The 18,904-nt window shown below is 37.7% G+C and overlaps 3 protein-coding genes across 3 annotated transcripts; 1 reads left to right on the forward strand and 2 right to left on the reverse strand.

Moving 5' to 3' along the window:
- Positions 1-624, forward strand: LOC148923034 (uncharacterized). Its single transcript, XM_089060255.1, has one exon. The coding sequence runs from the start codon at positions 1-3 to the stop codon at positions 622-624; it is 624 nt and encodes a 207-aa protein (XP_088916381.1).
- Positions 625-984: 360 nt separating this feature from the next.
- On the reverse strand, positions 985-6,298 carry LOC148923035 (zinc finger CCCH domain-containing protein 6-like). The gene is made up of 4 exons (XM_089061888.1): positions 5,868-6,298; positions 2,701-2,910; positions 2,310-2,434; positions 985-2,181 (listed from the first exon to the last, which is right to left on the reverse strand). Exons 1-4 carry the CDS (start codon positions 5,925-5,927, stop codon positions 1,116-1,118), a joined length of 1,461 nt encoding a protein of 486 aa, XP_088918014.1. The 5' UTR covers positions 5,928-6,298; the 3' UTR covers positions 985-1,115.
- A 3,100-nt stretch (positions 6,299-9,398) lies between these two features.
- On the reverse strand, positions 9,399-18,687 carry LOC125221482 (protein IQ-DOMAIN 32-like). Its single transcript, XM_089060862.1, has 6 exons — positions 18,450-18,687; positions 12,846-13,550; positions 12,613-12,768; positions 12,219-12,299; positions 10,518-12,099; positions 9,399-9,779 (listed from the first exon to the last, which is right to left on the reverse strand). The coding sequence occupies exons 1-6, from the start codon at positions 18,531-18,533 to the stop codon at positions 9,760-9,762; spliced, it is 2,628 nt and encodes an 875-aa protein (XP_088916988.1). The 5' UTR covers positions 18,534-18,687; the 3' UTR covers positions 9,399-9,759.
- Between the last annotated feature and the right edge of the window lie 217 nt (positions 18,688-18,904).

An 18,904-nucleotide genomic window follows, 5' to 3' on the forward strand; every position in this document is an offset into this window, starting at 1 on the left:
ATGGCAGAAAGAAAGAGAAGAGCAGAATGTGAATATGGAGAAGCTGCAGAAGGAACTCATTATGAGGAAGTGGAATCTTGTTACAAGCATGGTTTTGAATATGTGGATGAGCACAGGGTGAAATCTGAATCTGCCCCTCTGCTCAGAGCTATTTTCAAGAAATACGGGGACATAACTAGTGGCAACGATGTCAAATCATCCGATCTTCTGTCCATCTTCCTGGAGAGAATCTGCCATGTCTACCAAAGGCTAGAGCAGGCTGAGTGCCTTGATCTCTCGAGTGTAGAGCTTCAAGGCATGATCTCCGAGCTCCGCCATTTCAAGATGCATAAACTGAATGTGGGATGGATTCTTGAGAGGGTGGAGTATAAACTTATTGAGTCGATGGAAACACAAGTTTGCTCTTTACAGAAGGAAATCTCATCAATCAAAGCAGAATTATTAGTGATGAAGCAAGAGGTTGCTGCTATTGGTGTGATTGCTCTTGATGAGGAGGAGGTTGGAGCAGGAGAAGAAGAAGATAGTGCTGAGGTTAGATCTGCTGTGAGACGATCCACGAGACTAAGGAAGCAGCCAGGCTGGCACGAGGCGTTTTACTTGTTTGATAGTATAGACTTATGGTAGATGCCTATCATTGGCTGGAACGTTCGAGTGTAGTTAACTTAAACTAAAATGCAGTTACTTTGTACGTTCGATCAATGCAAGTGTTCTCGCGTTTTTATGCAAAATAATGTTATCAAGCAATTAGGTTTCAAAATAAACTTGTTCACATTGTACTGTCTCGAGCATTTCATGAAAGATCCAGACTTCATTTTGTACCTTTTACATGATCATTTTAGTTGTAATAACAAAAGGCATTCATACTGAATCATGAAAAGAGTTCAATCAAACTTAGAAACCATTAGAAGCCACATCTACTATTCGTATCAAATTAAAAACAATAACAAAGAAAAGAAATGCAGCTTCTTTATCCAGAACTCAAAATTGAGGACAAAATATAATAGCAATATAGCACGGAATAAGAAATATTAATTGGCCCTCAGGGAAAAGAACATAGGTAAACGAATCATCACAATAACAAAGATTTACACAAAATAAACGCATCGAGAGCAAAATTATGCACCAGTAATTTCTCTATCCAGTTTCATTCTCTTATTACCTTGAACATCCGGAATACTATTGACTTTCTGTTGCGGTGATACATCATGCTGAAAGGTGCAGTTGGGGCCATTCCTGCAACCCCTCGGGCTGTTGAAATAGATGCAAGGCTTCATTATCCTTGGCTTCGTGTCCCTTGGCCTCATCATCGTGTTATTCAGAGGTTCTTGACCCATCGCCGGGGCTTGGTTACTTTGATGAGAAAACTGGGGCATAGTCTCTCTTCTCTCTCCCCCATGTTGCTGAATGAGGCTCTTATAATAGTTTATATCCTTTGCTACAGGAGCTGCTATTGATGGAGAGGGCACGGATATGACATCGGGTACCGATGGTCGTAGATGGGGGATGGATCCTGTCCTACTTGGTGAATGATAAGTTCCAGATGCTGCAAAAATAGGTGATGGAACAACCATTTCTGGTCTTGTAAAACGACCAGGGAGTGGCTCTCTTCGGTGGACAGCCATAATGTCTGAATCAAAAGCTAAACTCTTAGGAGTCAAGGCCAAATTGGGGATATACTGTGCACTAGTTGATGGTATTCCAGGCAAACTATATGATGCAACATTTTTGGTTCCCATAACCGACATGCCAAGGAAAGTGGATGAAGATGCCATGCTAGATGATGCCGCATTTTGCCCACTGGCAGATGTAGCATGGTTTGCAATCAGTTGCTCGATCATTTTTGGGTCATTGAGAATTTTCATGAGCAGCTCACGATCTATCAGGTTCCTCTGATCACTATTCGGCATGAGAGATGACAAGGCAGCTTGTGCAGCTGCTATAATATCAGGTTCCATGCCTGTTGCTGAACCGACAGAAGGTGTTAAAGTAGTGTTGACCTGAGATAAAAATTCCCCATGAGGTGAGTGCTGTTGCTGGGAAATCATTGGAGTTATGTTTGGTCCCATGGAGGCATACAATGTATCCACTGAAGCATCTTCATCTTCGATTGATGTGATAGGAACCACTGGAGTGCATTGGTCATTGCTAGTCGAGTCTTCTGCACCGACTAATGCAGAAGGGCTGCACACAGCAGAAAGTTCAATACAGAAAGGACGACAAACAGAATCAAGCAAGGCCAACATAAAGCATAATCACCATCAAAGATGCACAGAAAATAGGAAACATCAAGAGTGAGGTATGCATCGCACTTTAAAGGAATGGCTGATGGGCGTGGATATATTGCTTCTAGCACTCTCATTTCTCGTTGATCCTGGGTTTCTGTTTCTCTGCTTTCTTCACCAGCAACGACTCGCCAACTGCTATCTACTTCAATCTGCAACACAAAAATATGTTTACTGGGTGAGTATCAGAACAAAGTCCTCCACATCATAGTGCCCCTTACTCTTTCCATCCTCTCCCAATAAAATACCAGAAAACCATAGATAAAATAAAAATGAAGACCTGCACGATTTGCAGGTAAGAGATTCCCTGCCTTTTGCAACCCCCTGGTGAAACTTTTAACTCTGACAAGAATATGCATCTAGTCTATAACTTGGACAACCTAAATGAGAAAGGAACATTATATTCAATCAGACATACCCTAGGAGGACGTTTCCATTTCACTAGAGATATATGAGATAGCTTCGCTGCCCAAGGATTTGCAGGTTGGCTTAACTCAAACCCTGGAGGCAAGTTGTCTTCAGATGCCATGCCACCTGCCTGTAACGACCATGCCTTTGCCTGGAGGAGATGATCTTGGGTTCCCATTCCAACCTGTGAAGGGCATTCTTCTGACAAAAACAGCCTTACCTGTTGACACAAATATATTAGTACAAAGGAAGCAATTCAGGCTGACTCTTTTCATCACAACTCAATCATATATTCATCAAAGCAACTGAATGATGGCTTCTGATAAGCACAAGAAGTAGCAACAAAAAAGATACATAAACAAACAGAAAAGTCAAAACAGACTTCATAACTGAAGATGGGTAAAAACAGATAAGGGACGTTGCACTTAACATTACTCCACTGACGGGTAAATGTCAGCCCACCAAGGTCCATTTATAAGTAATGTCCATTCATTTTTAACTTGAAGAGAATGCAACAAGATGGTCTGTCACAGATGTGCACAGTTAGACAGTTCGTTTCTCTTTCTTTTTGTGAAGCATAAAAATGATGTAAATATGCTTGAATTTCGCTCCAACAGACCCATATGATTGTAAATCATTTTAATATCCTGTAGTCATTGGGTAGAAGAAATACCCGTCACTACATTCACAATGCGAAGTTAAATGCCCAGAATGATATGATAAGATCAAGTTTAACTAATACTGGAGCAAACATATCACCATCAATACTCCAGTCTACTTTAGAGCATTGAGGCAACATCCTCCTGCCAAGATGAAAAGGAAATAAAAATGCAGTATTAACAAACATACAACCTCATCACAACTGAACTAGTGAATAGTGATTTACCAAACTATTCCAAACAACAAATGATAATAAAGAAAATATGGTCTCCAAGGATCCATGAATTGATTAAAGTCCCCCATATCAGCCAGCTTAAAATTTTAAAGACCATTAAACATAGAGATTGTAAATCAATTTCCTTCATCAAGGGACCAGACATGGTTCACCGGTAAATAATATTCCCTCCGTCCCGAGGTAATGTCACGCTCGGGTGATGGCACGGGATTTTAGGAGATGTTGTATTGTATGTTAAATGGAGAGAGAATATATATTTATACATTAATGTGAGAAAGAACTTTTCCGAAAAAAGGAAATGTGACATCTTCTGTGGGACAAACTAAGACAACAGTTTGACATCTACCTTGGGATGAAGGGAGTACATTAACAAATGCAAAACCTATGACTGAACACTCGTCTGAAATTAAAAAAACCATAAGCTGGAGTGGGATAATGAGTCGAAGTAAGTCATTGGTATAAACAACAATTCCAATGATGGACGGAAGGTGGAGAGTGATATAATTATGCTCCCACTTTGGTCATTGGTATAAGCAACGATGCCAATGCCGGAAGGAAGGTGGAGAGTGATATGATTATGCTCTCACATTTACATCCACAAACCTTCATGGTCGCATCATCTCATGCTTAAAATTAGAAAAGTGCTTTCCCCAAAATTTTAAAGAAACTAATACTAGTAATTAATAAGGTGAGCCTATAGTAATGTTGTCTGGTGCTTTTAACATCTACTATCAGAGTACTGATCTTAAGGGAAGATATGCATTAATTGTATTGACAATGTCTGGCCAATTTATCCAAAGCAATCTAAAACAGTATCATCAACAAAATTAAGAAACCATATACAGTTTTTCTCGGGTCTGTAAATTCTGGAAGGACAAAACATGTTATGTTTATATATTAAGATGGGATGACAAATGGTAATTGAGGTGAGTGATTAACAGTAAAGATAGATTACCTTAAACTGCAATACAAATTTTCATTTAAAGAGTTTGGAACAATCAATCCGCATTCCGTACCCTATATAACTTAACGATAAGTTGGCATTATAAAAGGTCCAGGTCCACATTATCCATTATAATTTGTCACCATTTCTCTTCTCTCCCCCCTAACTTTTTGTCCTTCTGCTGCTCTGTATTATTCAACTTTTCCATCTTCATAACACCCCCCTGCACGCGCAGTGTGCACGCCAGGCAACAGTCACCCAATATTACCACACGCATAACACACACAACTACTATCCAAAGCATTCACATTAGCAAAAAAAACGTAACCTGATTTATAATAACATACATCGTCTTTGAAAAGATTTTCATACTAAGGCATTGATTCAATATATTGTCGCAGAAAGCTGCCATATGGAACTCAACTTGAAAACAGAAAATAAGTGGTGAACCAACAACTATTACAAAGAAGCCATCATCAACAAAAGCAAACACTCCATTAGTGAAGATAATTAGTTCATCACTTCATCCCGTGGAATGCGCAAAGTTAATGTAACTGATGAGGCAAACAAACTCATAGAGAGTAATACCAATGCCTCATCCTCCATGTACCAACTCAGAACTACTGCTACAAAAGCAATGCCAATACAGAGTCTTGAATCCATATAGTATTTACCAGAATCCAATACTTCAAGAACTGACCAATAGGCAGTGGCTAATAATAGTATAATACACTCTCAACACTTAATCCTGGGTAGCGGAAGGTGGCATATTTTCATTCAAATAAATGAATGGGTAAACAATTGGAAAATCTTCAATAGGAAAGGGGTGATCTACTGATCCGGAAACATGGCTGTAGTTGAATGGATTGACAATACTGTGCTTCACTTAAAACCATAAAACATGAAGCAAGTGCTAAAGGTTCACTTTCGTAACTACATTAGCTACACAACATCATAACAATATCAATCTATACTATACAATTAAGGCTTATACAAAAACCAAATGTGTCTTTTACATAGCAGCATCATTTATAGCCTGGTTTAATTTATGGACCCCTCTTGATAAAATATTCTTAGTAATACTAATAAGAGAGGATATTCCCAATATTACAGATACCATCAGAGTGAATTCAACGAATTAAAGTCTATCATTGTTTCCCAGCCGATACAGGCCTAGCTTCTTTGCTAACTTAGCACCATTGCTGTGTCAATTAAAGTCTATCATTATCACACACACCAAGAAGCTAAAGGACTCGATGCTTTCTCAACACATTTGTAAATCAATTGTAAGTCAAGCAAAAGTCAACAATAAGAAATGAAATTTTTATAAAAGAGTTACCTGACATAGATTAACTTCAGTAGCCCATGAAACCCTCTTTGATTTCTGCGATCCTCCCATATTAACAAATCAAATAAGCCGTTTCGTATGGTTAGATCATAGATTATATCTTATAACTGCAATCGCCCAATTTTCTTTGCCGCGCATACAAAACCCTAATTGGCGAATAAGTTTTAGTCGATTGTCCCTTCATAAGCTTGTCGGATAAGAGGGAGGAAAAAAAAATTAGAAAAACGAAAGCCGAAACGAATGAGGAAGAAAACCCTAAATTGGAGCCGTAGATCCACCTCTTATTTTCATTTTTAGTTTATTCGTTACTAATTATTGTTGCAGAATACAACAACAGAACAGAAGAGATAATGCTGTGTTCATTTGCAGCGCTATTCTAATTTCTATGTTTGATTGCTTCGCTGCGAGCTGAGTCGACTGTTTTGAGTTTAGGCCATCCACGTGCAAACTTGTATTTTACTTTAATAAGAAAAATTGTTTTAATAATTTATACTCCCTCCGTCTCAATAAATATGAAACGTTTGCTTTTTGGCACATGATTTTATATAGTGTTGTTTTATGAGTTAAAGAAGAGAGAGTAAAGTAAGAGAGAGTAGGGGTGGCAAAATGGGTAGTGGGTAATGGGTAATTCCCATCTCGACCCGCTACCCGCCGGGTATTGGTTACCCGCTACCCGACGATAACGGAAAACGGGACGGGATCGGGTAGTGTGTTTTAGAGTTTTGCGGGTAGCGGGTATGCCCACTACCCGCGCGGTATACCCGTTAGTCCCGATAATACCCGTTATTATTAGTATTAGCCATATTCTATCTTTTAATACTCCATCCGTTCCATATTAATAAATGTGTTTAAATAGTCAAAGTGGAGAAAAAAAGTAAATAGTGAAATAATACTCCTACTTACTTAATAGCCATATACGCACTCATTTTAAAAATTTTAAACTAAATAGTTAGAACGGAAAAAAAATAAAGTTAGAGAGATAATAATGTAGAGAAGAGTATTTCTATTATTATATTTCCAAAATGAGTGAAGAAATTGAAATACCTCTATTAAGGGGAAATAATGGAAGTACTTTATATAATATAAGAGTCCTTTTAAAACATTTTTATATTCCAACGAACATACAATTGAAAACTCACCGGAATTAGCTATAAAGTGTCCCCTCACTTTTATTCTCAATTTATTCAACATCACCATCGATATTAATAAAGTAAATTAGGGAACATTGACGGTTATAATGGTTTTCAAATTTTTTATTAGGATTTTGGGTCGGGTACGGGTACCCGCAATATCGGGTACGGGATACCCGACACGGGTATCGGGTAATCCCGGTATGCCGCGGGGCGGGTATTGGGACAACAAATTTGGGTAAAATGGGTACGGGTACCCGACTTGTCGGGTGCGGATACCCGCGGGTAACCCGTTTCGCCACCCCTAAGAGAGAGGGAAAAGTAGAGATAAAGTTATTTCTATTTTAAGAAACGTTTCATTTTTAACGGGACAGCCTAAAAAGGAAAACGTTTCATTTCTAGTGGGACAGAGGGAGTATTTAAATTTAACGATATTGGTCTCTAAAATCATAAAATTTTGACAAATTCGGGTATTTCTCGTGAACTTTGTATTGATATTCCCTCTGTTCGTCATTAGGAGTCTGATTTATCATTCTAGTCCATCTACCATTAAGAGTATTGGTTTACTTTTACTATAAATGATATGTATATCTCACTTTCTATTGAATTATTTCACCCACGTTTATAAAACTAATAAGTATATATAAAAATTGATCTCACATTCCACTATCTTTCTTCACCAACTTTCTTTATACTCCCTCTGTCCTACAATAGGAGTCACATTTAGTGTGAGCACGAGTTTTAAGAAATGTTGCCCGCAGGGGCTTAGCGCAGTTGGTTCCGGGGGAGCAGATATTGCTACAAGGAGCTGGGTTCGAATCCCACTACTGGCGTGTGGGAGCTTCCATCTCTCAGGCACAAGTGTGAGGCCTTGGGAGATGGGCTCCTGTCAGGACAGTGGGTTGAAGGCCTCCTCTCTAACGGGCTGCTGTGTACCCTTATTGAACCCCCTCACAAACTGTCGGGCCGGGGTGTGGGGGCGGCCAGGGTGACCGCATCACCTTTTGCTACAACGAGTTTTAAGAAATGTAAAGAATAGTGAGTTGAAAAGGTCGGTGAAATATGAGATCTACTTTTTTATATTGATTTTATAATAAAATATGAGTGAAGTGAGTTAGTGGAATGTGACTATTATTGTGGGATGGACGAAATGGTAAAATATGACTCTTATTGTGGGACGAAGGAAATATTTCTTAAAACTCGTATCGAACTTAGATGGGGCTCCTAATAGCAGACGGAGGGAGTACATGATATCATAAACTTTACATTTTGTTTGTTATTTCCCAATCTATAACCAAAATAGATATTTTCAGTGAAAAACTTATTCTACTTGGACAATGGTGAAAAGTTTAAGATATTTTAGACCACATTTTAAAATTTGTTGCAAGTAGGATAAAAAGTCGTGTAGAAAATAATGTCGATTTAGTAGTATCAAATAAGATAAAAAAAATGCATGTAATTTAATTGGATATTATGATTGAACTGTTGTGGAAAATAACAAATAAAATATAAAATTTGTCATATTTTAAATCAATTTTAAAGTTCATAGTAATTACCAAAATTGACAAAATTTGTAGTATTAAGGATAAATATCCCTATATTTAAAGCTGATAAAAGAAAGATATCTTGACAGTATACATCTCATCAGTATTTATTTAAGAGTTCGCAAAGTACACACTCGATCAACTCAAATATAATTTTAATAATAGTGTATGTTTGTTACCTAAAACAAATTCTGTGTTTTTTTATATTAATGAATTTTGTTGGATCTAATGTGAGGGTTTATATTTAACAATTTCCAAAGGGGCTGAACCGCTCAAATTTCTTCAATTAAATCTTGTTGGATCTAGGATCATGATGCTGATAAAAAAACAAGGTTTTGATATCTCAAAATGGGTTTTCGCTACATGAAAAATAATTTTGGTAATGACGATGGGAGTTTTACTGCAAATTGTAAATTAAGAAAGTGATTGAAAGATAGACACGCCAAAATAAAATAGAAAGATACTACCTCCATCCCCCAAAATTTGCTACACTTTAACCCGACACGGGTTTTAAGAAATGTAATGGAAAGTGAGTTGAAAAAGTTGGTGGAATGTGAGTTCTACTTTTAAAGTATTAGTTTTATAATAAAATGTGAGTAGGAATGAGTTAGTGGAATATAAGATCCACTACCAAAAATGGTAAAAGTGAAGTGTATCAAATTTTCAAGGACGGACCGAAATAGTAAACTGTATCAAATTTTCAGTAGAAATTAAAGGTTAGAAACTCAACACCTTCCCACTCTCAAGTCTCAAGTGTGACTCCTGGGGGCGTTTTGAGAGAGAGAAGGCAGTAGTGTATACGTGACACAGTCTGATAGATCAATTCATTACAATTTACAAGTGGTAAATAACAGTATAGGCCAGTAGAATATAATATTAATGAAAATCAAGCCAAAGAAATAAACAGCGTCGCCCAAACCTAATTCAAGTTACCAAGCATTTTTTGGCAAGAAAAAAAAGAGGAAGAAAATGAAAACAGAAGTGAAAGAATATCAGAAAAAGGCAAATCAAAGAAAGGGAAACAGCAATCTGGTAAGTTACATGTAATCTCAGTGTCTCTATATCTCTCCAGTTGGGATAATAACAAACCTATATATTCTTCACAGTATGCAAGCAAGCAAACAAAGCAACAGATCTCTCAAAGCAATCCAAGTTAAAGATACTTATTGGACAGGTCAGACATATCCCCATCAGCCAAAATATCTGAACTCACCGTCGCCACTTCCGATCTGAAATATAAGCACGGGCATTCTAAAATTAGTTAAATGCGATGAACACAGCTTCTAAGCATAATCATAAAATATGTTAAGAATGTAACAGAAATACAGAATGATAACAAGTATATGTGCGTGCATGATCTGTAATCTGGAAGCGGCAAACAAATCAATGTACTATATAGTATGACAACCCAAGACTTTCTTTCTCTGCATATGGGTCTGCACTAACACCCCGAGATCCAGCCCATGTAACAACCAAGTCATGTATGTTTTAGCAATCATCAACCTCATTAAACATATTTGCTGATCCACGACACGAATCACAGGATTACCACTCAGTTTTTCCTTGACATGCATGGATACAATGAGTGGTTCGATATTTTTTCACATTGTAATCAACTAGGGACCAACATCCACGAGTGAAAAAGATATCAGTAAATTGCAAGTGGAAAATGTTGCTGGTGTTCAATGAGTGTCTTATCAATTATCATGTGCCTTCTTTCCTTCTAAGGAATATCTTAAGAGGAATATTATATACTACTAAGCTTGTGTGTGGATAGTATCAGAGATAAACAAAGAAAAAGGCAAATTAAGATCTAGCTCTAGGTTGTTCACTGAATAAGTTTCAAATATGACAATCTAATGAGACCTGAGAATGCTTTCTGGCCTGAGGGAAACTGGTATGGTGATTGGCATTAATATCAACAAGGCATATAAAACAGAAAAATCACGAGAAAGTTAATAATCTACCTTGAGGAGAATGGCTTGCATTTCCCTTTGTGTTCTGTTGTGTTTGTGACAGTGAACGATGAATACGAGGAGATCCTTGCCTTTCATCAGTACCAGGTAGTGAGTGTCTCTTCTTTATGTAGATCTCCTTGTCATGGACATCAGGACTTGATCTTGGAGAACCATTTGCTGTAGTCTTGGCTCTTGCAGATTCAGTAGCTTGCATGTAGCTTGGTAGAGAATTCCTGCTACTACTATCTCTTGGATCCTGTTCCTTATGATCCGGTTTTGCTGAACCAGAGGAGTTTCGCCTCTTTCCTGATTTATGCTCCTGTAACTGATCCAAGCTACTTCTATTAGCAGAGTCTGGAGTAAGATTGGAGGGCTTTTTATCATCCGATGAAGGCTTACTGTTGCGATTGGACTGACTTTTTTCACCTTTATTTTTTTTTCTTTTGACAGACCCTTGGCTGGACGGTGTTGCTACAAGTTCAGGGGTAGCTTCATTTTTTCTGGGAGAAGCTTCAGATGCTAATTTATTCAACTGGTGGCTTGTTTCAGATTCTGGCTTTACCTCTTGATGGCTCAGATCCACTGGCTTGTCCAGCTGTGGTGTATTTGCAGGTATGCAAGAATTATGAGATTCACCAGAAACTGAGTCAACACTTTCATTCCTTTCCAGCTTAGTTTTGCTATTACATGAAGGATCAGCATAAGTTGCATCTGAAACTTTTGTTTTTGTTTCACTTTCATTGGCTCCAACCTCTTCAGCCCTATCTGGTGAATCTAGGATCAAAGAAGTGGAAAGTTCGGTCCCACAATCAGAGCTACCTATTTGAACTGTGGAAACATTGGAAGTGAGGTTTCCAACTAATCCACTGTCTTTGTCCCCAGACCTGAATAGTTGATCTTGATTTGCAGAAGAAACCTTGTCCAAACTAGATTCAATTCCAGGATCCTGACCTGAGGAAGTGTCTAGTTTTGCAGATGGGGCAGCCAAGCTCAGTTCTTCAAATTTTGACTGTGCAGCAATGAAAGCAGGATTACTTGCCTTTCTTGAAATAAGTTTCACCTCTGTTTCAGGTTGCATGCTGGAAAACTTTTCGCAATCAGGTGCTTCCTGAACAATTCCTGTTTCCTCTTTTTTGAGAAAATAATCCACCTCCATCACCTCATTTTGTACTTCCTCATTTTGTGACTCTTCCATAACATCAACCAAATCTGTCTTTTTTATCTCAGCGGGAGAAGATTCTTGCATCTCACATTTTGGATCTGATTGATCACTATTCTGCAGATGGACGTCTAAGATGCTTGCATCATATTTTGTCATCTTGTTATCATTGGAAACATCATCTGATGCATTCAAACAAGATTCAGAATCTGTTGACAAAGGAATTATTTGAACTGAAGGGTACTCTTCGTTGCGACCAGGATGTCCAAGATTATCCTTTTGTTTCTCCACCACTGCTTCAGTCTCATGTGGCTCTTCATTGCTCACTGATGAAACAGACATCCATCTCTCCAGCCATGTCCAAGCTGAGTCAGGTTTTGAGGGGTCACACTTGATGTTCGTAGGTTTGGTCCTTGGTGAAGCTTCCATGAGCTTGAATCAAAATTCAGTAAGCAAGTCAAGGTCTAAATAAACTACCCCTGTTCTATGGAATAAAAGCTAAAATAAAAACATCAATTACAACAAGCAGTATATCAGAAACAGTCATTCACCTGACGAGCAAAGGCATTACTAAGAAGCTTCTCAATGGATACATAAGTGTGTGGCTGACTTGCTTTGGCTTCTTTCTTATTCTGAAAATGAAGGAATGATCAGAAGTTAAAATAAAACATCGTAGGAAAAATAGGGATGAAGATCAAACTATTTAGTCCATGTTCTATATATAGATAGATCATAAGGCTGCTTATAGTTAAGAGGAAGATTTGTTCCGACTCCACACTTGCAGTCAGTACACGGCCTCTATTCCAACTACAGATCGGTTGAAATTGAAACCGTTTAGGGTTGTTAGGTTTTCCGGGATGAGCAGCCTAATAACAGTGGAAACAAGGGGCAGTGGAATATGGAAAGCTAATTAAATTGTTACCAATGAGTCTGATCATTATTAACCTGTAAACGGGGATGGTGTGCTCTAACAAGAGCTTGCATTTTAATGATGGCTTGTACACACCGAAGAGTTCCCACTGCATGGCTGCGAACTATGTGTCCTCTGACAACAGCTTGCAATTTGGTTGCACTTTTTTGCTTCAACAGATATCGTCGAGCCTGGTAAGACAAAACAAAAATGATGCATAAATATGACTCATTAACTTAGAATGTAATACAAGAACACGTTGGCATACCAGCAGCCCCCTAACAGCAGTCTGGATTAAAATAATACAGTGCTCATCAGGAGGTGCATCTGCTCCCAAGTCATTCTCTCTGGATGCTTGACTGACAAGGCAAGGCAACTCAATCCTCTCTTCTTTCTGCAGAATTTCAGTGGTCTTCTCTTCTTTCTGCGGAATTTCTGTGGTCTTCTCTTCTTTCTGCAGAATTTCTGTGGCCGTCTCTTCTTTCTGCAGAATTTCTATGGTCTTCTCTTCTTTCTGCTCAATTTCTGTGGTGTCCTCTTCTTTCTGCAGAATTTCTGTGGACTTCTCTTCTTTCTGAAGAATTTCTGTAGTATTCTCTTCTTTCTGCAGAATTTCTGTGGACTTCTCTACTTTCTGAAGAATTTCTTTAGTATTCTCTTCTGTCTGTAGAATTTCTCTAGTATTCTCTTCTTTCTGCTGAACTACTGTGGGCTTTTCTTCTTTCTGCTGAACTACTGTGGGCTTTTCTTCTTTCTGCTGAACTGCTATGGTCTTTTCTTCTTTCTGCTGAACGTCTGTGGTCTTCCCTGTAATAGTCAGATCAGGCTGCACTTGGCAGTTGACAGAAATAGATTCTTGACTTTCCTTGTTGGTCAATGCAGGGGCTTCAGAAGTAACACTGTTACTCAGCACACGATGTCTTGCAGATCTCTTCCGGAAACTCCACCCACGCCGATCACTAGAGGCCTTGCTCTGTAAATAAGTTAAAATAACATTAAAAGGAATGAAACAACATGGACATTTTCTCAAAACTTGATGTTCAGTGTCCATGCCCCCAAATCCCAAATCAGAGAAAGCTTCACAAGATCATAACTAGCTACCTAGGGCACTCGTACAAGTAACCACTATAATAACAGAATTAACTTTATATTGTTGATGGAAACATTGTATGATAGAACTGCAACAAAAACCAGATATATTTCATGCATGCCTGAGCAATGTTTTACACAAGAAATGATAAAAAGAAAATTAATTACAGTTGTGAAAGCGCAATCATGGTTTTTAGTATAATAAATATACTACCGAGTATGGACGCAGGTTGGGGAGGGGGGAAGAGGACCGTATCTACAATTTTCCAAAAAAAGTATCCACCTGTACAAATATATGGGGCTCAAACAGTGCCAACGTTTTTTACTACATTTTGTGGAATAGAGTTACTAAAAGCAAAAGAAAAACTCAGGAAATTAAGAATTTATCTCGGGAAAAAAAATTGCGAGCAGATAACAGAGAGGACAAATACTATAGAGAGAAAACTGCATGCTGCAACCATACGACCCCAATATAAAATACACCAGAACTATGTTTACTGTTAGAGGAACATAAAATCTTAATTATCTCGGAAAGAAAATTGCAAGCAGATAATTACTACTTTAATTAGCAAAGCAACCTTATGCATTTAGTCCGGCACACAAAGCAAGTCGCTGTTGTCCTGTTGCCGGGATAAGCATCAATTAAGTGAAACATGTTTTACATTTAGTTGATGTTGTGTATCTAGGATTCAAATTCTTAGAGGTTGCGATCAAAATGAAAATTCCATTGTACTATGACTAGGAATCATCAGAAAGTTTGAAGTAACATATAAATTAATGGATTAATCGGTACATTATGAAATCGAGATAGCTTTTCTACACACTATACAGAATTCCTTGTCCCCTTTGTAACTTTACTCTCCTTAAAAATATCTTCCTAGTTTCGTATCTCAACAATTAAATTCATAAAACATGAGAAGAAAGTATCATTAAACTTCCTAAAGTCAGTAGCCAGGTTTTGCATGTGCATTTTTACTTGAGCAAAAAATCAAAAGATGATCAAAATTTGGGTCACGTGCACATTTGAAATCTTTTCACAATAAGGCTTTAGAAATATACTAAGTACAAAATATATAAGGAGTAGATAGATTTCAACAAAATATCATAATATATAACCTCTGAACATAACAAGTCCTTACAAATTCAGAGGTGAATGAAGAGCATTTCCAAAATAAACAAAAGGCACATCCCCTGTTGTTACAGGTAGGCATAGTTTTAATTGCTCACTACTTCCAACTGGAAACTAGGAGTGAGGCAATCATTCAACAGATATTGCCGTACAATGATATTACCAATCAATTTCATTTCTAACTGCCTTTTAAGCCAACTGTACTAAGTGACTAGAGGGGCCATATACTATAGCATCTAAAGCACAAAGATGTAGTTTCAGCAGCATTATCCAGCATCAGCTTTGTGACAGAAAATACTACTCCCTCCGTTTCCTAAAAATAGAAACTCTTTCCTTTTTGGTTCGTTTCCTAAATATAGAAACTCCCTCCGTTTCCTAAAAATAGAAACTCTTTCCTTTTTGGTTCGTTTCCTAAATATAGAAACTTCCCATTTTAGAAAATGGACCCCAATCCACTAACAGTAAATCCACTACTTTTTCACTTTACCAATTTTACATTAAAAAACCCATGCCGTTTCCGAAGTTCCTATTTTTAGGAAACGGAGGGAGTACATTTTTGCTAGAGTACCACCTAACATCTAACATTAAAAGTGGAAGTTGGTGAGTACTTTCATGCCTTCTACAGAAAAACACCATAGAAATAGATATGAATGATGCAGTAGATTGTATATACATTCACTATTTGTCGTGTTTGGTTATATTCGATTTGATGATTGATTGGGGCCATTTTGCGATCATGTATTAGCTGATTTAATGAATCGCATTAATGTTGGCAGCCGTTACTTCGGTTACGATGGAGTATAGTAGTGGAGGAAACTTTCATTGATCATTTCCCTAATGATTTTATTTATGCATTTATGTAGGAGACTATTATATATTTCCGCTTGGAACCTTGGAAGTTTGATGAGCACACTAGAATATTTTATGTATTCGAATGGCATTGTCGAGGCTTTCCACAAAGGAAAGAAGGTCTTCTTTACAAGGAGTTAATGAGTTATCTTTTATTTCAATCATATTTTACAGTTTCATTTCCGAAGTGTTCAAATTAATTTAATACGCCTTAATGTAGGCAACCACTACTTCGGTTACAAGTAGTGGCCGTCGGTTACCACTTACCACAGAGTGGAGTAGTGGAGGAAACTATCATTTATCATTTCCTATATGATTTTTGCGGATTAAGGAATTGATGTATAAAGGTTAAGTGGAGAGAGAATAAAGTGTGTGTTAGTATGCCTTGAATCTGTATTGTTTGCCGCTAGCCAAACGGGGCCTAGCCCGTCATCTATGTGCCTATTTATATAGAAGTATGGAACATAACACTGTAATCCGGAAAACAATCTGAATCAACCCTAAACCTTTCTCCTTTTCTACCCGTGGACGTAGTCAACACAACGTTGGTGAACCATGTAAACATGTGTCTCTTACGTTTCATGTTCGTCTCGATTACACAATTACTCTATTCTGTCACAACCGTGTGAAATAGAATAAAGTAGAAAAGAGAATGAGAGAGTTAACATAGGAGAGAAAATAAAGTTTTTGCAAAAAAATGGTGCAAGTAGCTTGGGATGGTCCAGATGGAATATTGTGCAAGTAGCTTGGGAAGGAGGGAGTATTTGTGTTTGGATGTTTGATGAGCACACCAAAATATCTTATGTATTGTACGACATTGTCGAGGCTTTCCGTAAAGGAAAAGGGGGTCTTCTTTTGAAGGAATTATCTTTCATTTCAACCGTATTTCCAATTTCATTTTTAAAGTGTTCGATGAGTTTCCGTTCGCTTTTTTGTCTAACAAATTGGCTCCGAGAACGTGAAAAGAAATGACTACACACACGAAAGGTTGTGGCGAGGCATTAGAAAAAGCGTAGGAAGATAACAATACTCGTATGGAATAAATAGAGGCCTGCATGGAAGAGCAAAATTCTTGTATGGATGCTATGAATGCCTAAAACAAGACTCAATTCAAAACTAGTAGACTCTTGACCACTACATGTGTGAAGCTTTGTCTCTGAAGTGTTTGACAACTCAGAATGAGCCAGCTAGGGAAAACAATCCCCTGATTCTGGTAGCAGCACCACCAGAACCGTGTGCTTCATGCAACTCCGGTGTTTGTCCAACTTTGTGGCTTCGTCCAGACCTCATTCCAACCCTGCTCGCAACAACACCACTGTCCCTACCTCCTGTTTACGTGGCAGCGTCTGCTGCTCATGTCAAGTCAACGATCTTAGTAGTTTCTATGCATGAACTTGTTATCGATGTTACTTATCTTTCGTAGCTAGTTCTTGCTCCAGCAGGAACGACTGTTGTTTCCTTTCCATCATCGGCAAGACACTCCAGCTCCGCGCCTGCTCCTGCACCAGCGTGTCGTTTCAGTGGTCGCTACCCACCAATCTGTACTCAAGCATCCCTTCCTTCATGTTCTTAGGGCCTCTTCATTTATGCTTTCATACTCATGTTTGTAAACTTGAGTATGAACCTCCATCAATCCATGCGAAGTGTTTAGGTTTCAGACCCAGCCTTGAGGACAAGGCTATTTCAACAGAGGTGCAATTGATACACATTAATGTTGGCAGTTGTTATTTCAGTTACAAGTAGTGGCCGTCGGTTATGGTGGAGCAGAGTAGTGGAGGGGACTATCATTTTATGTATTTTTTCCTCAATGATCTTCTTTATGCATTTATGTAGTAGACTTATATATTTGTGCCTGAATGTTTGATGAGCACACCAGAATATCTTATGTATTGAACGACATTGTCGAGGCTTTCCGTGAAGGAAAGAGGGTCTTTTTTAGGAGTTATCTTTTATTCCAATTTCCAATTGTATTTTCCGTTTCATTTCCAAAGTGTTCTATAAGTTTCCATGCGCTTATTTTCTTTAACATTCTATAAACATTAAGTACTCAAAAGAATTCACCATTAAACAACATGGATTGGACTAAGAAAATCAGCTTAATGCAGCCAAGATTAAAATAAGAATTCAAAGATATCACTCATAATGTTTATGAAACTCTTATGAATGATGAAAGTCTAAAACTGAATTTTAGCATTAAAGACACATGTTTTGATAGCTCGTAAGCTATGAAAATCGACAAATGGCTAAGACACCACAACTGGATTTGAATTACTTGAAACAAGTGAACCAAGAAGTATCATACAATGGCATTGAAGTGATCTCTGTCTATAAAAAGGCAAGAGTGGAAAAGGAAGCAAGCAATAACTAATAAGACTCCAATGGAAATTAGATAATGAACCTGATCAATTTATGAAAAGGAATTTTCCTGCACCGATTCAGTTAGAGTTCAACCAAATCAACTACCTATACTCGCGAATGCATCTACTTTAAAGATGAAATTTTCCAATTCCATTTCAATGTGTATAGCAAGCACAAGAAATATTAAATCCATCACGGCCTCTGTCATAGACCGAGCAGTAAACTAACAAAAGATGAGAGAAAAAGAAACAAAGCATATTCATACTAAACACGTTAATCGATATCCAATTTAACGAATTCAAAATGTGAGCTACTAAACCAGACGAGCAACTGATACTAAACGGATATATTTCAGATTCAGGCACAATTGCAGACAAAGCTTATATAAAATTATCGATAAAAAGCAATTTTTGAAAAATCAAATTAATAAACCAATAGCATATATACTTCGGGAGTATGGAGATCGTCATGGTCGACAGAATCGCCGCCGCAGCCGATGATCCTGAAACACGCCGGAGTTGATTTTCCCATACCGCTCTCTCACTCACTCAATTCTTGTGTGATCTCACTCTCTCTCTCTCTAGAAATGATGGTGTGCTCTTGTTTTTTTATGAGTGACAGGCCACCGCTTAGCAATATGCTAACTCAGCAAATGTAATTGTTGTACATTGCGTTGCTTAATTTGTACTCCCCAATTAGCCATAACCGAAATGATTCTTGGACATTAATTTAGAGAATTAAGTGATAGAAAATAAAGTAGTATTAAAAATATGTAAAATTAATCGATAAGTATATTTTTATTGGAGTTGCAGCTTTTGAAAAAGGGATACGTCAACATCTTGCTTAGATCTAATAACTTTGATTTGGATTTTGATTGAATAATTCAAACCGCTGTTACATCT

Source organism: Salvia hispanica, chromosome 6, assembly GCF_029641045.1.
Source record: "Salvia hispanica isolate PSC_SH4W2 chromosome 6, Shi_PSC_v1, whole genome shotgun sequence".
NCBI classification, from domain to species: domain Eukaryota; kingdom Viridiplantae; phylum Streptophyta; class Magnoliopsida; order Lamiales; family Lamiaceae; genus Salvia; species Salvia hispanica.